The sequence below is a fragment of the Dama dama genome, chromosome 11 (assembly GCF_033118175.1).
Source record: "Dama dama isolate Ldn47 chromosome 11, ASM3311817v1, whole genome shotgun sequence".
NCBI classification, from domain to species: Eukaryota; Metazoa; Chordata; class Mammalia; order Artiodactyla; family Cervidae; genus Dama; species Dama dama.
Genome location: NC_083691.1, coordinates 6667269 through 6687719, shown reverse-complemented (window position 1 = coordinate 6687719; position 20451 = coordinate 6667269). Strand labels below are relative to the sequence as shown.

The 20451-nt window shown below is 51.0% G+C and overlaps 1 protein-coding gene across 1 annotated transcript in view; it reads left to right on the top strand.

Moving 5' to 3' along the window:
* Positions 1-65: 65 nt before the first annotated feature.
* Positions 66-20451, top strand: part of USP20 (ubiquitin specific peptidase 20) — a 42070-nt gene continuing 21684 nt past the window's right edge. The window contains exons 1-6 of the mRNA XM_061154417.1: positions 66-163; positions 10445-10559; positions 13364-13460; positions 17878-17931; positions 19731-19793; positions 20101-20232. Coding sequence (XP_061010400.1) covers positions 13380-13460; positions 17878-17931; positions 19731-19793; positions 20101-20232 — 330 coding nt within the window. The 5' untranslated portion in view covers positions 66-163; positions 10445-10559; positions 13364-13379. The remainder of the gene's footprint in view (positions 164-10444; positions 10560-13363; positions 13461-17877; positions 17932-19730; positions 19794-20100; positions 20233-20451) is intronic.

Sequence of the window (20451 nt, the reverse complement as noted above, 5' to 3'; positions counted from 1 at the left end):
CCCATCTGACCACGCCCCCGTCCGCGGTGTCGGCCTCTCCCGATTGGGCAGCCCAGGGGGGAGGAGGCGGGGCGCGGCTGGCCGGGCCTCAGGACCCTGCGCCCGCGGCTCGGAGGGCGCGCTTGACTGACAGGCGGCGGTGGCGGCGCGGTTGCGACTGCAGGTGAGTTCCGGACCGCCGCCGGCTGCTTCAGGGGGCCGGGTCTCTCCGAGCAGGGGCGACCCCAGTCCGGCTCCGGGCTGGCGGGGACCTGGCCCTGCCTGGTGCGCAGAACGCCGCGGCCAGGTGAGCGGAGCCCGGGACCCCCCTCGGCCGCCACCGCCCTGACCCCTCCTCCGGCCGGCGCCCAGGGTATCTTCTCGGGCCCCGGGCGCCCCACTTCGAGCCCCTAGGGCTCATTGATTCTCCGGAACAGGGGGCGCCATCTCTTTCATTTCTGCCTGGGCCTGACCCAGCGTTGAAAGCACGCTTGTGGCGTCTCGGACCGCTGACTTCTTTCCTCCGGGTCTGGGCCCTGACGTGCACTTTTTTTTTTCCTGTAGGGACAAAAGATGACCACTTCTTAGCCCTGATGAATTAAAGCCCCAGCCCCGACACCCCCGCTAACGATCGCCTCCAGCCACTTCTCCCGGAGGAGAGTCGTGTCTGGTGTTTTGAACCCACTCGGGAGGGTTTGAGGGCAGAGTGTGCTTGCTGGCCGCTTCCCGGGACCTTCGTGGGCCTTGTTTTCGTCCTTTGTCACGAGGACTGTCGCTCTGGCCTCCGCCCCTTCTAACCGAGGATGCTTTGAGGATTAAGTTTATTTGAAAAACAGGAATCAACCGATGCTTAGGATATAACTAAATGCATAACTAATGGCTTGCGGGACATCTCGGAAGCCCTTATTAGTTTTCCTTTTTTCAATATGCTGTCTGTCCTTTCCTTAGCAAGAGCCACCTCTTATTAAGCGCTTAACGTGGCAGGCACTGGACTCAGCTTTATTTCATTAAATTCATCCAACAATCCTAGGAAGTAGAGTCAGTTATTGTTTCTCATTTTGCCAAGAAAGACACCAGGGCTCAGAGAGGCAGTATGTACCTCAGGGAACACAGCTGGAAGGGGGAGCAGAAATCAGTTACAGGCCTCCCTCGCTGCACCTTGCCACAGTACCTGGCACAGTAAGAGTTGGTTTTCTGCAGGTTCCCTCCTCGGGAAGACTATCCGGAAATAGGGCAGCCTTTCTGGAATGCCTTACTGTTCTCTGGAACAGTCTCCTCTAAGGTTGCCGTCCTCTTCCGTGTACTGAGACAGATAGACTCGGGACTTGTTGGAACAGACTTGTGGCTTTGATGAAAAGCCACAGTTTAAAAGTGTGCAGGTCTCGCCCTCTGCAGTCTGGTTCAGCCAAAGCCAGATGCACATGGGAGTCACTGGGCCCCTTTTCTGTGATGGCTGAAGGAGAGGCTCCTTGGGAACTGCCGCAGGAACCCAGGGAGTGGATGTCTGCAGCTCTCTCACTCTCAGAGTTGGCTCCAATTTTGCCCATCCAGGAGCCCTCCCACCAGTGGGTACTGGACAGCACTGAGGAGAAGGCTGCAAGGCCAAGGACATATCTGCTGATATCCCAGGGAGGACCATCTGGTACAGATGTATTGTCCCTGCTGGGCAAGACCAGCGGGCCCACTGATAACCACGGTCTGACTGAGTCGAGTTCAGCAGAAGTGATACTGCAGAAGTGGCAGGGGTGAATCTGGCAGCCTGTGGCTGAGCTGAGGGACTGCAGATCCTCTGAGCTTTGCTGGGCCTTTTAGGGGGTAGGTTGAAACTGCTCTGAGGGAGCCTGTGGGAAATCTGAGTTTTCTCCAGTTCAGAGAAATGTCGTGTTTTTAGTTTGGTTTGAAGGTTTGGTTCTTGAAGAAAATGTCCAGGTTGGGCTTGAGTTTGGTTTCATGCACTGGCTCCTGGAACCAGGTGAAATGTGAGCTTGTCTCAGTGAGCATTAATGTCTAGGTCGATTTGGGAATCCAGCAAAATGATTGCAGCTCACAGCCTGGCCATCGTAAGCATTCATTGAGTGTTTGTGGGACAGACTTACTTATTCAGCAAATATTTACTGCGCTTTCAGTATACAGAACAGGCACTGCTTAGGGTTCTTGAAATATGTCAGGGAGCAAAAGAGACTAAAGACCCCCTGAACTCATGGACTTTATGTTCAGATAACCTGATAACTATGAAAGATATTAGAAGGATGCTATGGGGGAAAAAAAAAGTAGAGCAAGGGGAGGGAATCAGGATCGAGAGAGAGAATTGATTTGCATTTTTTAATTGGTGTTCTGGTTTGTGGTTTGGTCAGTAACACAACAAAGCAGCAGACTGAATTGTTGGCACTGGGTTCCAGAACCAGTTCTGCCAGCCTGCTGTGTGAGCCTGGACAGGAGCCTTTCCTTCTCTGAGCCAATTTCCCCACCAGAGCCCCTGCTCTACCATTCGCTGGTTGTGTGACTTCAGCATGAACCTCTCCCATCCTCTCCTGCTTCCTGGTTTTACGGGTCCTGGTCTGAGTTTCTGCTTTTACTTACTCCAGGGATGCAGCTTCTCAGCGACCTTGCCCAGTCACTGCCTCTAGCCTGTCTGCCCCCAGGGACTGCCAGCATGGAGCAGCAGTAACCCCAATTAACGGACTCTTACAGACCCTCAGACACAGTGCAGTCCCAGGCTTCAGGCTATGCAAGGATGTTATCCTAAACTTAAGGAACTGAAGTTGAGCAGAAAAAAGTGCTGTGTGAAGAATGACTCAGAAGAGGTGCTTGTGAGGAAGGCCAGGGGAAGCCACCCTTGGGGTGTGGGCATTTGGGTCCGAGGAGGTGAAGGTCATCATCCCTGCTGCAGGCTGTTCGGCAGCTGGTAGAGCTGACAGTTCAGAGCACTGATTTCGGGGCAGGCTCTCCTGGGCTTGAATCCTGGCTCGGCTGCTTGGCAGCTGTGTGACCCGCAGCCAGTTCCTTCCCCTCTCTGAGCCTCAGCCTTTCCTCTTTTAGTGATGGAGGCAAGACGGATTTCACTCTCAATGTTGCCTGACGGGTTCTGAGGATTTCGTGAGGTCTATTAGTATCCGTTTCCAGTTCACAGGTCCATCCTGAATGGGGGCAAGCAGAACTTGGCAAGGAAGAAGTTCCTGCCTTGAGAGTTGAAAGGACGGTGGACTCTGCGAATTAAGACTTCTTAAAGAGAGGAATTTGGGGGCAAGGGGGTGGCTTGGAAGTAGAGTGGGGAGAAGGCAGGAGGGGGAGGGCAAGAGGACATGTTTTGTGGGGTAGAGGGGAGCGTGGAAGGGTGTGGACACAGGTGTGTGGGGTGGCCAGTGTGGTGAGGATCAGGGCAGGGGGGTGTCCTTGTGTTGGTGGCAGACTTGGCAGCATCGCCTTTAAATCCTGAGGAGCTGGGCTCTCAGCTGGCAGGAGGATGTAGCCAGAACCTCCAGGAAGTTGATGAGTAATGGGCCCCTGAGGCCTGGTCTCAGCGGTGGTGCCAGGCCCAGATGTGCTGCCTCAGTGCCTGCGCCCCTGTGTGGGGCTGAAGTGGGGGTGACTTTCCCCATCACCCCAGGAAGGCCCAAGGGAGGGGGGGACTTGCCCGCCCTCGTCCAGGACGAAGAAGCCTCTTAGATGTCTCGTCTGGGGCCTGCAGTGGGCAGGCTGTCTGCCAGACCTGCCAGCCTGCCTCCTCTCCTCCTGCTTTCTCATCCCCAAGAGAGGAGGTGGGTCTGGTGGGTCAGAGGGAGAGGTGCCCCAGGTGTCTGTAGCGGAGGCGCAGCCCCTTGGCTGGCATCTCGCATACCAGCTCTGGGGCGGTGACTCTTAACAGCACCGTGGAGCTGCTGCTCTCAGGAGGGCCCATGCCCAAACCCAGGCCTCCCCGCAGTGGAGGTTTCTTTCCTTCGCAGTCTTTATTAAACACCTGCTGTGTCCTTTCCATTTATTTTGTGCAGAGGGAAGGATGGGAAGGCGGACCCCCACCTGGCTCACTTCCCGCTGTCCCACTCCCTTGCTCTGTGGTCTCGGGCAAGTGCCTTCCTTTCTCCGAGCCTCCGTTCTTCCTCCATAAAATAAGAGCAGCCCTCACCCGAGCGTGTGCAGTGAAGCACTGTGCATCATGCCTGGCTCAGAGTAGACACTCGGTCCTGGAGCTCCTGTTGTTGAGCTGTTGTTCAGTCGCTCAGGTGTGTCCGACTCTTTGCAACCCCATGACTGCAACACACCAGGCCTCCCTGTCCATCACCAACTCCCGGAGCTTGCTCAGGCTCATGTCCTTTGACATGAGTTAAGGTTACCGTTTCCAAAAGACCCTTCCCTGCTCCCACCTCAGTGAGATAAAAGGAATCTTTAAAAAGTTTCTATTTTGATCATGTAAGTGCCTGTTCAGAGTTTCAAAATTTTAAAATGCCAAATATTTTCATGCTCACTTGTATGTAGTAATCTGGAAAATCTTCAAAGAAAAATTGAAAGCCAGTTGTATTTAACCAGCCTCAAATTGTGCAACCATGATGTGTAATAAAGAATTTGAAACAGAAAAAAAAAAAGTTTCTATTTTGAAAAAAATCAAACCCAGACAAGTAAAAAGAGTCATAAAATGAAATCCCATCTACCTTTCATCTGTATCCACCAATTATTAATATTTTTGCCCGTTTACTCTCTGTATTTATACATTCATCATCATCAGAATTATTCTTGCCAATCCATTTAAGAGTAAGTTGCAGATATCACAACCCTTTGCCCCGCAATATTTAGGAGGAATTATCTAAGAACAAGGATACATAACCAGAAAGTGGTTTTCATCTTGAGAAACTTTTTTTTTTTTTTTACTACATGAGGGCTTAGTTGCAGAGGTTGGGTTAGTTGCCTGGAGGCATGTGGGATCCAAGTTCCCTGACCAAGGATCAAACCCACATCCCCTGCATTGGAAGGCGGACTCTCAACCACTAGACCGCCAGGGAAGTCCCCATCTTCAGAAACTTTAATGTTGGTCTAATGCTGTGTGAGGGATTGAGGGCAGGAGGAGAAGGGGACGACAGAGGATGAGATGGCTGGATGGCGTCACTGACTCGATGGACATGAGTTTGAGTAAACTCCGGGAGTTGGTGATGGACAGGGAGGCCTGGCATGCTGTGATTCATGGGGTCGCAAAGAGTCGGACACAACTGAGCGACTGAACTGAACTGAACTGAACACCTTGTCAGTTTCCCAGGACTGCCATAACAAAGCACCACAGGCTGGGTGACTTACACAACAGAAATTTATTTTCTCACAGTTCTGTAGGCTGGAGGTCCAAGAAAGAGGTCAGCAGGTTTGGCTTCTTCTAAGGGTTCTCCTTGACTTACAGATGGCAGCTTTCTTGCTGTGTCCTCACATGGTCCTTTCTCTTGGTGCCTCTTGGTGTATCCAAATCTCCTCCTCTCATAGGGACACCAGTCACGTTGGATTAAGGTCTGCCCTAAAGACCTCACTGAACTTAACTACTTTTGGGGGGGATAGTTTACTTATTTTTAATTGGAGGATGATTGCTTTACAATGCTGTGTTGGTTTCTGCCTACATTAACATGACTTAATTACCTTTTATTTAAAATAAATAATAATTTAAAACAAAACCAAAAAGACAGCCAGTAACATACTTTACAGGCTTCCCAGGCAGCACAGTGGTGAAGAATCTACCTGCCATTGCAGGAGACCTGGGTTCGATCCCTGGATTGGGAAGATCCTCTGGGGGAGGAAATGGCAACCCACTCTTGCCTGGAGAATTCCATGGACAGAGGAGCCTGGCTGGGCTACAGTCCATGGGGTCGCAGAGTCGGACACAACTGAGCGACTGAGCACCACAACAAACTTTATAGGACCAAGCGTTTTTTGAACATTCTTCTTCTTTTTTTAAAAAAAAAATTATTAAATTATTTATTTATTTGGCTGTGCTGGGTATGGGTTGCCACACACAGGATCTTTAGTTGCAGCATGCGGGATCTAGTTCCCTGACCAGGGATGGAACCCGGGGCCCTGTGTTGGAAGCTCAGCATCTTAGCCACTGGACTAGTAGGGAGGTGCTTGAACATCCTTGCTGTGCAGGTAAACAAACTCTGAGCATGTCCCTATGATCAGAAGTCATCATGCTAAATCCTTGCTATGTGTTGTCCCGCCTCGTTCTCTCAGTCACCCTACCAGCTACCTGCTGTCTTTGTCCCCATTTTCCTGGATGAGGAAACAGGATTGGTGATTTTAGCTAAAGACACACAGCTTGTGAGTGACAAGATCGAGGAGCTGAGCTCAGGGCTAGCTGTCCCCATCGTTGCCTTCCGTGATTGTAGTCAATTCCAGGGGTGACGCCTGTGGAGCAGCTGGCTGTGCTAAGAATGGAAAGTGGCTCCCGTTAGCGATTGTAACATCCTTCGTGGCTGCACACAGGCACCCTGGGGTTGAAGCAGGGAACTCTGTGTCCCGTGAGGGCAGCGCCCATGCCTGGTTTGTTTCCCATCACCCAGGAAGGTGCCTGGTCGGCGTTGTCTGGGGACCGAGATAAAGCAAAATGACAACGTTTAGACAGCTGGGGTCAGCAAAGTGTGATCCTCGCAGACTCGTGCACTTCAGATGGTTCAGGTCCTGTGTCGAATATTAACCACCCAGTTTTTGATACTACCACTTGACATTTCCCCGTGTATAAACTGGTTTTCTTAAACGGAAGTCTAGTTGGTTTACATTGGAGAAGGAAGTGGCAACCCACTCCAGTGTTCTTGCCTGGAGAATCCCAGGGACAGCCTGGTGGGCTGCCGTCGCTGGGGTCGCACAGAGTCGGACACGATGGAAGCGACTTGGCAGCGGCAGCAGCAGCAGCTGATTTACAGCGTCATGTTAATTTCAGGTGTATAGCACAGTGCTTCAGTTATACATACATGCATGTATTTATGTTTCATTCAGATTCTTTCTCCCTGTAGATTATTACAAACTATTGAGTATAGTTCCTTGTGTTACATAGTAGGTCCTTGTTGGTTATCTCTTTATATATAGTAGTGTGTGTGTATATTTATCCCGACCTCCTAATTTATTCCTCCCCCACTTCCCCTTTGGTAACCATAGTTTGTTTTCTTTATCTGTGGGTCTATTTCTATAAACTGATTTTTAAACATTAACTTGAAAAAAATATTAGTAAGCCTTAAACTTTCCATGTTGCTCAGACACTGTTGGGAAGCCAATAAATTTATATAATGTTTCTGGAGGAAAATTTGTCAGTATATATCTAGTACTTTCAAAACAAATATTTTGACCCAGTAATTTTTCCTTTGATCAAAGATGTAGCCAAAGACTTATATTCTAAAATAATCCTCACTGCCATACACACACACACTCACACAAATATCTTGTGTCTACCAGTAGGAGAATGATTGAGTAAGGTATTATAGAGCTTAGATTATATGTGGTGTAATATTATCCAGCAACTAGAAATGAAGTTGTTGAAAAAAAATTTAGTGATATGGGAAACATATAAGCACAGTCAGTCATGTCAGGGTCTTTGCAACCCCGTGGACCATACAGTCCATGGAATTCTCCAGGCCTGAATTCTGGAGTGGGTACCCATTCCCTTGTCCAGGGGATATTCCCAACTCAGGTCTCCCGCATTGCAGGTGGATTCTTTACCAGCTGAGCCATGAGGGAAGCCCAGAAATGAAGTTGTTGAAAAGAAATTTAGTGACATGGAAACATAGAATATAAACCTCCAAAATCTGTATACAAATTAAATCTGTTATGTCTTGGTTTGTGTTCTTTAACATTTATTTATTTGGCCGCAGCATGTGGTGTCTAGTTCCTTGACCAGAATTGAATTGAACCCTCTGGCTCCAAAGCATGGAGTCTCAACCACTAGATCACTAGGGAAGTCCCAAGTGGTTTTTATGTCCTTCTTTTTTGCTCACCTGCATTTTCTACACTGACTTTATTTTTTTTAACTGTACTGGGTCTTCTTGCCTTATTGGGCTCACTCTCTAGTTGTGGTGTGCAGGCTTCTCACTGCGGTGGCTTCTTGTTGCAGAGCGTGGGTGTAGTTGCAGGTGTGGGCTCAGTAGTTGTGACACACACAGGCTTATTTGCCCGTTGGCATGTGGAATCTTCCCAGGCCAGGGATCGAACCCATGTCCCCTGCCTTGACAAGTGGATTCTTAACCACTGGATCATCAGGGAAGTCCCTTCTACAAACTCTGTGATGAATTTGTGTTGCTTTTGTAATAGGACTTCCCTGGTGGCTCAGATGGTAAAGTGTCTGCCTACAATGCGGGAGATCTGGGTTTGATCCCTGGGTCAGGAAGACCCTCTGGAGAAGGAAATGGCAACCCACTCCAGTTGCCACTCCAGTACTCTTGCCTGGAAAATCCCATGGATGGAGGAGCGTGGTAGGTTATGGTTCATGGGATCCCAAAGAGTCGGACACGACTGAGCGACTTCCCTTCACTTTGTAATACAGACCCTAATAGGTTACTTTTAAGTATCATCTTTAAAGTTTTGAAAATAAGAGGAACCTGTGTCTGGCATCCTCGGTACATGAGGTTCTCCTCCTGGGTCTGTGCTTGTTTCTCCCCAGACCCCTGAGAGCCCCCTGGGGAGCAGAACCTTCTCCCCTGGAGATCTGCAGGCCCACAGAGCATGAACAAGACACTTGGGGGCCATTTCAGAGAAGGGCAGCAGCCCCTGAGATGTCCGGGAAGCCCCACCCCAGGAAGCGCCCCAGGCTGCTACCTGGCTGGTTTGGGAGTACAGCTCCTCCACCTGTGACTCATCCAGAAAAGGGTCTCCTCTTCACTCCTTTGTTTCTACCTCGTTAATTTCTGTGCTGGATTAAAACGTTTCATCTTCTCCTGCCTAGCCTGTAAATAGAAAAGGGCCATTTGGTTTGGTTTGGTTTTAGTAAAATTAACGTACATGATAAAGATCAGCATGGCCTGCAAAGCCTGAAATATTTCCTACCTGGGCCTTTATAGAAGAAGTTTGCTGACCCCTGACTTAGAGCAAGGCTGGGTGCTGGACAGACCAGTCAGGTCCCGCCCACTGCTTACTAGTCCAGGATTGATCTTGGCCAGGTTCCTAGCTCCTTAAACTCCTGTTCTGTTTCTTCATCCGTAAAGCAGGGACAGCGACAGCACACAGGTCTGTTTGCCACAGGGCTTTTTTTTTTTCTTTTTGTAACTGAAGTTGCAAGAACCTGAGTCGTCTGATGGCACCTGTGAGTCAGGAGTGGGCCTGTCAACCATTGTCCTTGTCTGGGGCAGTGTTCCTGGCACGGAGTCTCACGCTCGTGACCTGGCTTCACCATCTAGCCCAAGAGATGGGGCGCATACCAAAGACACTGAAAAACCCACATACAGCAGCTTAAAATAGTGCGAAGCTGGCAGCCGCCCAGCGCACTTGACCTCAGTGGAAACGAAAAAACTAAAAGTCTGACTTCAAGTGAGGAGCCTTGGAATTCAGAACCTTGAGCCCTGTCATTGTCACGTGACCGTTTTAAATGGTAGCTTCTAACTGCCTCTCCCTCTCTGAACTGCTCACACCTAGAAGACATGGCCCACCAAGGCAGGGGTCAGTGTTGACGTGCAGACGCACGGCGCTGTGTCTGTAGCCTAGGCTTGCTCACGACTCGGGGGTCAGCAGTTCTGAGCAGTGGAAAGTTCTCGGGAGACTGGAAGGATGATCTGAGGGTCTCGCTGACACTCGTGGAAAGGGTGGACCCTCCGATCCTGCGGGGAGCAGTTGTTGGAGCGGCCCCCCGTGGCCCTCCGCTTCCCCACCGTCTCTTAGGGATCACAAAGGTAACACCCAGCAGTGACTAGTGAGGGGTCTGACACCCCCCCGGGGGGAGGGCTGACCCTGTTTGCCTGCTCCACCCAAGCCTACTTCAGCCCTCCCAGCAGTGGTGTGTTTTTATTGTCCCTGGAGACAGACTGGGGAGTATGTCTAGCCTGTGGATGCCCCAAATGTCCAAAAATTCACTCCCCCCCCACCCCGCAGGAGGAATTGTGGGCTGTTGATAGCTTCTGCTTGGTGTTGAGAGTGTTTCTTTTTCAAGGTTGATTTGTGTATTTTATTTTGATGCTGGCTGTGCTGGGTCTTCGTTGCTGCTAGCACGCTTTGTCTAGTTGCACCCGGCAGGGGCTGCCCTCCGTTGCAGCGAGTGGCCTTCTTGTTGCAGTGGCTCTCTTGTTGCAGAGCACAGGCTCTAGGTGTGCGTGCTTCAGTAGGTGCTGCTCCTGGGCTCTTCAGCACAGGCTCAGCAGTTCTGGCGCAAGGACTTAGTTGCCCCAAGGGATGTGGGGATCTTCCCAGACCAGAGATCAAACTGGTATCCCTTGCATCGTCAGGCTGACTCTTCCAGGGAAACCTCAAGAGTGATTTTTAAGGTTAACAGAACTACATGAAGTGTGCTGGTTTGTCTTCCCAGGTCCCCCAGCGGAAGCCTGTGCTCACCCCAGCCCGGCGCAGCGACTCCCCACTGTCGGCCGGGACCGAAGGATGCGGAGGGTGACTGCCTCCTGGGGCTGCCGCTTTGCACAAAGGTAGGCCCGCAGCCTCTCCCACTCAGGTGTCGCCCTTACACATGGACCGAGAAGGAAGTACAGATTTTTCTTTTTAGGTGAAATGATAGAATCGTGGTTATGTGGGTTTTTTTTTCTTTTTTCTTTTTTGAGTCTCATAGAAAAACATATGTGGATGAAATGATGTGATATCTGGGATTTGCTGCAAAAGGGAGGACGTGGCAGGTTGAGATGAAGCAAGGTTGGCCATGGATTAATTGTGAAGCCAGGTGATGAATGCGTGGGGGCAGGTTACACACTTCTGTCTACTTCCGCATATGTTTGCATTTTCTGTAAGTTCCAAAGAGTGGGCCAAGAGTCTGACCTGCTTGGGTTTTGGCCTCAGCCCTGGAGCTCCTTTCTGCAAGATACCAGGGGCCAGAAGGTGTCCTGTTTACTCATCTGTAAAATGGGGCAAAGCCCAGCCTCTGAGATGGTCGGGGAAGCTTTCAAGGGAAGAAGGCACGGAAAGAACTTAGTCCCGGGACCTGGCCCCTCGTCAGCACCAGTCACCCCTGTTCTGTCGTGGAGTCTGGGCCAGTTCACCACTGGCAGATTCTTCGGGGTGGGGAGGGGCTTGCAGGAGGGTGCCTGGGGGAGGGGTTCACCTCTGCCTGGTGGTTGCACAACCTCTGCCTTTGATTAAAGCACTGTTGGCTTCTCCTGCATCTTTGATTGAATGGGCCTTTTTTCTCGGTAATAGTTTGGAGCTAGAGTCAAAAGCCAGGTTCCTGGGTACAATTTCTGCTAAAATATTGGGTGGCGGCAGCATTTACTTATTTATTTTTAAACGTTTTCTTTCGAGATAATTATAGATTCACAGTAAGTTGCCAAAAAATGTTCCGGGAGGTTCCATGTTCCCTTCCCCCAGAGTCCCCCAGTGGTACCGCATCTCTGGTGTATCCGTAGTAGAGCATTATGACCAGCAGAGTGACCGGTACACCCAAGGAACTCATTCAGATTTCACCAGTTTTACCCTTACTCATTTGTGTGTGTGTGTGTGTGTGTGTGTGTTTATGTGTGTGTTTGTGTGTGTGTGTGTGTGTTTATGTGTGTGTGTGTTCAGTTCCAGGCAGTTTTCCCTGGTGGCTCAGATGGCAAAGCATCTGCCTGCAATGCAGGAGACCCGGGTTTGATCCATGGGTCAGAAAGATCCTCTGGAGAAGGAAATGGCAACCCACTCCAGTATTCTTACCTGGAGAATCCCATGGACAGAGGAGCCTGGAGGGCTGAAGTCCGTGGGATTGCAAAGAGTTGGACACGACTGAGCGGCTAATAACATACAAATGCATACAGATCCATATCACTACCACCACAGTCAAAATACAGAGCTGCCCAGCCGACCAAGGAGTTCCCTTGAAGGAAGTGTTTGCTTTTCAAACTGAAATAGCTGTTTTTCCTTCTGATTTAAAAAAGAGAAGAATTATATACAGAAGAGCGTCAGGATGGAAGTTTGCCACAATATCATCAGCAATTTATTTTACTTTATTGTTATTGTTGTTTAGTTGCTAAGTTGTGTCTGACTCTTTTGTGACCCCATGGAGTCTAACCCTCCCAGGCTCCTCTGTCCGTGGGATTTCCCAGGCAAGAGTACTGGAGTGGGTTGCCATTTCCTCCTCCAGGGGATCTTCCCGACCCAGGGATGGAACTCTTGTCTCCTGCATTGGCAGGCAGATTCTTTACCACTGAGTCACCAGAAAGTGAAGTGAAGTTGCTCAGTCGTGTCCAACTCTTTGTGAGCCAATGGACTGTAGCCTCCCAGGCTCCTCTGTCCATGGGATTTTCCAGGCAAGATTACTCGAGTGGGTTGCCATTTCCTTCTCCAGGGGATCTTCCCAAGCCAGGGATTGAACCCGGGTCTTCTGCATTGCAGGCAGACACTTTACCGTCTGAGCCCCCAGGGAAGCCCTCTATTTTACTTTATACCTTGTACTTTAAAAAGTATATCATCTGAGTTTTGTTTTTATAATTGTAAAAAAAAAAGCAACAACAGCACAGCTCTTATGAAATCTCTCACCCAGATACACCACCGTTGGTGCTTCAGTGAACATCTTTCAGACCCCTTCCTAGCTTTGTTTGCCCGCCCTTCTCTGTGACTTTCTAGTTCTCAAATAACATTTTCTGGAGGAGCTGCTGCTCTGACTTCCTCCTCTAGTATCGTGGCATTTAAAGATTCTTCTCTAAGTGGGGTTTCTCACAGGAAGTGAGATAAGTGGCCTTTGGGTCACCTGGCCTCTCTGAAACTCTTGAGAAGAGGGAGCTTGCTTGCTCATAAAAGAGGGTGGTCCCCTTCTGTTCTTGCCTTCCTACTTGGTTTTCAGACCTGGCGTCTCCACCCTGCCTGCTGCTGCCCCCTGGTGTAGAGTGGTCTCCAGGTCAGGGAGCTGGTCTCTTTGAACAGAAGGACTGTGGTTTTAGATTCCCTAACAGACAGCTCCCCAAATGCAAGAAGCACCCTTGCGTCTTCCCTATCAACAGTTCTTATCATCACACCCAGCGCTTGAATTCTAATCATCTCCCTGCACTTGCTGTCCCTGGGCCAGGCATTTCACTGATATTTCCTCTGTGAATCCTCTGAGCAACCTTTCCGGAAGGTGTTATCTCCCTCCCCAATCCTCAGGCGAAGAGGGTGAGGCTCAGAGCAGCTAAGTAGCTTCTCCGGGTCACCAGCCAGTACGTGACAGATCTGAGGCTCGAGACCCAAGTATGCACTTAACCCCCAGCCTCTCCTGCCTCCAGCAGGCAGGGGCTGCCATTAACCCAGGATCCCTTGTGTTTCCTTGTAGGTGAGCCCAGGCCAGCATGGGGGACTCCAGGGACCTTTGTCCTCATCTTGACTCGATAGGGGAGGTGACCAAAGAGGACTTGCTGCTCAAATCCAAGGTAAAGGGTCAGACCTTCTGGGGCTGAGGCCCACACCCAGGGCACACCGCCCCCCACCCCCCGACCCCTGCCACATTCCTGGGATACAGACATTTCTGAAGCCTCAGAAGCACTGGCTCCTAGCAGTCTCTGCTTGGCCTTTTATGTAAATGGAAAAGCTGGCGTCTGTTCAGGAGGCCTTCCGGGGCTGCGTCCTGACAGCCGTTAATTACCACGCAGACCATCCATTTGGGAGCACTGATGCCCATTAGTGGCTGGAGCAGGTGCAAGGCGGAGAGTCAGGCTCCGAGAGTCCACGGGCATTTCTGCACACTTGGCCTGAGAAGGGCTCAGGGAGGTTCTAAGAGAAGAGGTGGGCCACTGGTTTTTTTTTTTTTTCTTGTCTATACTGTGGCTTGCAGGGTCTTAGTTCCCTGACCAGGGATCAGACCCATGCCCCCTGCAGTAGAAGCTTGGAGTCCTAACTGTGGGACCCCCAGGGGATTCCCAAAGGTGGGCCACACGGAATAGGGAGGATGTGTTTTTGTCTGTTTGTTAGATTAAAATTTTTTTAAAGTAGCTAACACTTTCACATGGAAATGACGTAAGAAGAAAAATGTGAAGGGGTCCCCCTCCCACCCACCCTGTGCCCACCCTCTCCATCCCACCCTCCAGACAGCCACAAACATTGGTTTCTTTTGTATCTTTTCAGAGTTTGTTTTTGGGAATGCGTATTTTTCATTTTCCCCTCTGTTACATAAAAAGTAGTGTACTGTAGCTGTGTTGGTCACATGCTCTATTCACCTGGCAGCGTATCTCGGAGCTCTCTGGCCTCAGCACGTGGATCTCATGGTTTGCCTTAAGGTTGCGCCATAGTTCATTGTGTGGACTCCACAGCTGATCCTCCGTGGGTGGACATCCGGGCCCTTTGCAGCCTTCTGCCTGTATAGTGTCATTGTGTTCAGGGGCAGGGCCGTATGTAGGGGCCGTTTCCGGGGAGGGGGTTGGGTCAGACTCCCAGACAGGTTTCTGGGTCTTCTTTCCAGGCACCTAACACTGGTCATTCAGCCTCCCTGCCCCAGCAGGTGCTGGGTGGCTTTTGGCCTGAGCTGGTTTAGTCTCAGGCGTGATTCTTCAAAGTTCCTGCGGCTTCTTTTGAAGTTGTTTTGCTTGCTCTTACTGAACCAGGTTCATTTGCTGATTCATAGCAAGCCAAATGCTGAGACACCGAGGTTTGCGGCAAAGAAAGGGTTGATTCACAGGGCAGCCAAGGGAGGAGACAGGAGAACAAGCCTCCGATCAGCCTCCCAGAAGGCGAGGGCCACGGGATATTTGTGGGATAAAGAAGCAGGGTGGTCTTAGGCGTGGGGAGAGATGAGGTCATCAGTGTTCTGCACAGGTGTGTCTGAGTTACGTGCTTCTTCCTAGAATGCGTGTTCAAAAATTGAGGTGCTTAGCATGATCTGAGGCTGGAGTTTTGGGCCCTTTGACATCAAAAGGTCATTTATCGGACACTTACAGACACCCAGTTTTAGGGTTAGTGGTCCCAAACAGTCTTAGCCGGCTCGAACTGGACAAGACTTCAAGTTTCTGAAAAAACAGCTTCAACCCTATTACTATAGCGACCCATACATCAGAGCTCTTATCTGTAGGGGTGGTTAGGGAGTCTGGTGATGTATAGGCTATATGAAGCATAGAGGGTTTGCAGTTTAAAAAATAATAATAATTAAGGCGAGCTTGCTCAGTGAAGGCAGGCTTCAGGCAGAGGGGTTTTTTACCCAGCTGTTCCCTTAGTTGCTGTTGTGTAAGACAAGTTCCATTTCTGTTCGTCACCAATTTCTGCTAACCTGTGGAACACGGCTTCAGTGTGGTCAGGAGGAAGAGCAGAGCGAGGCTGCGGTGCACTTGCACTGTCTACCGCCGGGTCTCTTCCTGAGTCTGCACAAAGGAATAAGTGAAACAAACTGAGTTTCTTGGGAAATCTGAGAGCAGGGAGGAGACGAACAAGGCGGGAAGAGGGAGGCAGAACTTGGGGGACCGGGCTGGGACATGGCAGCCTTTTGGAAATCTACAAAATGAAACCAACGTGGTTTTAAAATACCCAGAAGGCGCGAGGATGGAACCAGGTAGCTCACAATGGAGGCAACGCAGATGGCTGAGTAACTCTTGAAAAAAGGTGCTTGGCTTCCCTGGTGGTCAAGGATTTCGCCAGGAAACCAACACGGCACCATCTCAGATGCATACGGCACATACACGCTCTCACTCAGAGCCGACAGAGGGAGGGAAGTGGACCTGACGTTTGTAGTCGAGTTACCGTGACTGCAGGGTTCAGTTCCCACTCTCGGAATGTCTCTAGTAGCAGTGTATGCACCAGTTACAAGATTCAAATACAGCAGTGTTTCCTGAGCATTATCTGTGAAAGGGAAACACTGGTGGTCATCAGCGTATTTACCAGGAAGGGAATGAGTGAGGCAGTTGTGGCGTCTGTGCCCGTAGTGTGGGCCCCTGTGTACTTATCGCAAAGAATGGGATGGGGTCTCTGTGTTCAGAATTGGAAGGAGGGCCCTAAATAGGGGGCAGAAGCCTGTTACTGAGAAGTTTGTATAGTGTGATCTCATTTTTACTAGCCAAAGGCATGGAGAGAAATACTTCAAGTTAATACAGCGTATATATATTATATATGGTACACTACATATTATATAGAGCATATATGTAATACATGATACATTATGTACAGTGTCTGTGGGGTCACACGGGGTCGGACACGACCGAAGCGACTTAGCAGCAGCAGCATATGTACAGCGTGCATGTATATAATGTATGACACAAATACAGCATGTATATTTTATATGTAATATACTACACATTATACACAGCATATATGTATTGTATATAGTATGCTACATGTTATATATAGCATATGTGTATCATTTAAATTGTTGAAACAAGCATATAATACTTCTATCATTCATATGACTGAAATGAAAAAAAAAAACTTGGGAAGATGGGAGTGAACTGTGGAATCAGAAAGTCACGAAAGAGATGACAAATTTGGAAAGGTCAGGAGCAGTGACTTTGAGTCTACCAAGCAGACTGGTCTCCTGCCACCCTTAGCATCCTTGGCAAGAGACCCTAAGACAGACTGCAAACCTCAGCCCCACTAATGGGATGAGTTGCGCCTTCTCAACCTTACTGAGAGAGCCATGTTCAGAATTTTTACAAACACAGCCAGAATCCAGGCTTAGTGAAAAGAAGTTCCCATGGAGGCCTGAGGGTCAATGTGGCCACCCTTGGGGGGAAACTGGGCCTTTCCCGTAAGTTTGATGACCCTGACTCCTCAGCTGACAGTGCTTCTGACAGTAGGCTCATGACCTCTCCAAACCTCCATTTCTCATCTGTAAGAAGGGGTTCTTGGGACCTGTTGCAGAGACTGTGATAAGGATTACATGAGCAAGGTCCAAAGAACTTAGCTGGATACCTGGCTCATTGTGATCCCTCACCAGGGATCAGCTCTGCAACTGCTACAGAGACCAGCACTTAGAATTCATCTCACAACTGGCAGAGACACACTGGGTATTGTGGAAGCTCAGCTGGAAACTGCCGTTCTAGACAGGCACAGACAAAGTTACTTAGGACAGTTTAAATTATAATGAAAAGACCTTGAAATATAGTGAGTTAAATGAGATAGGAGTTTACTTTTCTCATTGAGCAATCCAGATGTAGGTAGCTCTGATAGAGTGGCTCTGTCATTCTCAACACATGGCTTTCACCTCCAGGTCCAAAGTGGTTGCTTCAGTTCCTGCCATCACATCTGCATTCCAGCCAGTGGAAACAGGAGAGAGACCAAGGGTTGTGCAAAACTCTGAAGTGGCACATGTCACTTTTTACTGTTAAGCTGTTGACTAGAACTGAGCCCTATGATAACAGTGGGGGCTAAGACACATAGTCTGTAGCTCACTGACCATGTGCTCAGCCAAAATACATAGATTCTTTTGTTAAAGCAGGGAGGAGAGATATAAGTGGACCAGAAGCAGGCTCTGTCATCCTGATCAACAGATACCTGGGTGTTTCTGTAGTCAACAAACACACTGATCTTATTTGTACAAGACTCTGTGAAGTTGCAGGGGTAGGCAAAACAGTCCATCCTTCCTTCATGGAACCCATAGTCTAGGCGGGCAGAAAGGCTTAAATAAATGAGTGTCAGGAAGGAGTAGAAGGTGTGATGAGAGCATATTAAGGGGTCTCTTTGCTTAAGCTTTAAGTGATTGTGTTGAAAATGTTTTTTCAGGCATGTGAAAAAACAAAATTCAAACAGTAAAGCTCAAAGTGCCCCCATGGGCTGGATCTCTGTGAGGCAAAGCCTCTGAGCTGAGTCTGATGGCACACATTCTGGGGCCACTCACACCCTCCTCTTCCTCTCTTTCCCCACCTCACACAGAGCACCTGTCAGTCATGTGGGGTTTCTGGACCCAACCTGTGGGCCTGTCTCCAGGTAAGTTTCCTGCAGCTATTGGGGGCCTGGAGCTGGGTCCAGACTCTGGGCTGGGAATACCTGTCCTCCGTGGGCACTGCCTGAAACCTTGGGCAGGGACACAGGGCATGGATGTCTCGGGTGTGGTGCCCAAGCCAAGAGGGCCCCGGAGTGCGCCAGCCCCTGGGCTGCCTGCCCTGGCAACCATTAAAGATGACGAGGGAAAAGCAGGCTAGAGAAGACTCTGGACTGAATGAGCCCATCGGCATGAAGGGGAAATTTCTGTCCAGCATGTGCATGTGAGACGATGTAGCGTCTTGGCTGTGAACCCTGGCGCTTGTTAGTGGCAGTTTGTGCCAGGGCCGGGGCTTCCTAGGTGGCTCAGCGGTACAGAATCCACCTGCAACGCAGGAGACGCTGGAAACAAGAGTCTGACCCCTGGGTCGGGAAGATCCCCTGGAGGAGGAAATGGCTACCCACTCCAGTATTCTTGCCTGGAGAATCCCATGGACAGAGGAGCCTGGCGGGCTACAGTCCATGGGGTTGCAACGAGTCAGACATGACTGAGTTACTGAGCATTCGCCCACCCACTCTCACACACACACACACACCCCACCCCACCGCCCCCCGGGCCAGTCTGGGTCTTCGTTTTGCCATCTATAAAGCAGAGGCCGCAACACTGACGACTGCCCTCGCCTTGTGGACCCCCCTTAGGGTAGAATTTGACGAGATGGTGCCTGTGATGGCCTTAACAGGGTGTGTGGCCTGTAGACAGTGTCCAGTAAAATCTGGTTGTGATTATCATGCTCACCCAAAAGAGTAACAGTAGATGTGTGAACAAGTGACGGTTTTCTCTGGGGGTTGCAGAATTACAGGTAATTCATTTTTTGTCTATAACTTTAGTGTTTTCCAACTTTCCTGCAGGTATATATCACAGTATATAATCTTACTAAAAATTTCTTTGAAAACAAATACGAGAGACAAAAAAAGGCAGCCATTGGGCACACAGGTCACAGTTCAAGTCTCTTTGCAGGAGACACAGGACTCTGTAGGGCTCTGACCTCGTCCTTTTGGGTAAACCACACTGCAGGACGCTGTCTGGCGCCCTGGGGACGGCCCACGGAAGTGGGAGTCACGGCCCCGCCTCCCGGGAGCCCACAGACGCCCCCCAAGAGACCAAGACGGAACGTGACACAGCCTCTGTGACAGCCCAAAGCGCGTTTTCTCGACAGGCCCTCACTAGCCGGTGCAGTGTTGACCACCGCTCAGGGTGCACCAGAGCTCTCCTGCCATGAAACAGTCGGACAGCCAGGGCCGGGGTTGGAGGCCACGAGCTGGGCCTCGGGAGCTGGGTGGATTTGGGGGAGGAGAGCGTAAGGCCAAAGGCAGGTCACCAGGGGGCACGGGGTCAGCACAGGGCCCCCCGGCTGCCTCTGCCCATTCAGTGTCCCCTGTCAGAAAACAGCCATGAGCCCCAGGCTTCCCCCGCCCCCGACCAAAAGCATGGTCCCACCAACTGGCCCATCAGGAAGTGGGGTTTTGGTGGAAAAGGGGCGAGTGGAGGGGGAGAGGGTCAGGGCGCCCAGCAGCCAGGCCTCTCAGCCCAGGGCCCACCACCCATCTTGCTCAGAGGCGGGACAGCTGTGTGACGGCCAGCTGTGCCCAGCGCGCAACTTGGGTGTGCAAACATGTGTCCCCGCCCAACGGCCAGGTCTTGGTTCCTGGGGGTGCCAGGGGATGGCGGCAGGGACACCCCCTCACAGCGTGGCCCTGTCTGTCCTCTGGGCTGCCCCCTCCGCTCCCCTTCCTTCTCTCCCCAGGTCTCTTGCTCCTACGTCGGCTGCGGAGAATCCTTCGCTGACCACAGCACCCTCCACGCACAGGTGAGCGTGGTGGCTGGGAGCATGGGCCCCGAGGTCAGACAGCCCAGAGTTCAGGCCCCAGCTCCAGCCGCCCCCTGGCTCCACCCACCTCTCTGGGCCTCGGAGATTGTGTGTGTAAAATGGGAACAGTCACAGCAAGGAAGGAAGAGAGAAGGCAGCCGCAGCCCTTGGCACGCCTGGCCGAGGCGGGGGGAGCAGAATCTGAGATTCCTGGAAATCTTGAGATTTTCCCGAGCCCGCGTTGCGGAGGCAGCCCGTGGCCCTGGTAGGCCAGTGTCTTCTCCTGCCTTTGCATCTTGCCCTCTAGGCGAAAAAGCACAACCTGACGGTGAACCTGACCACATTCAGGGTGTGGTGCTACGCCTGCGAGAAGGAAGTGTTCCTGGAGCCGCGGCTGGCGGCCCACCCGCCTAGCCCCGTGCCCAAGTTCTCAGAGCAGGTGAGGGGGCGCAGAGGCCAGCTGGTGGCGAACGGAGGGCGAGGGCAGTGGGTCCCCGACGGCGTCTCTTCCCGCTCCGAGTTCCCAGGTGGCGCTGAGGCTCAGGTCAGCTGATGCCTGCTGAGCCCCGGCCCTGTCTAGGGCAGTGTGAGGGCTCAGGACGCAGAGGTGACTGGGGGGGGGCAGGGCGGCTTTGGGGGTGCCCTGGGCTGAGGCCGG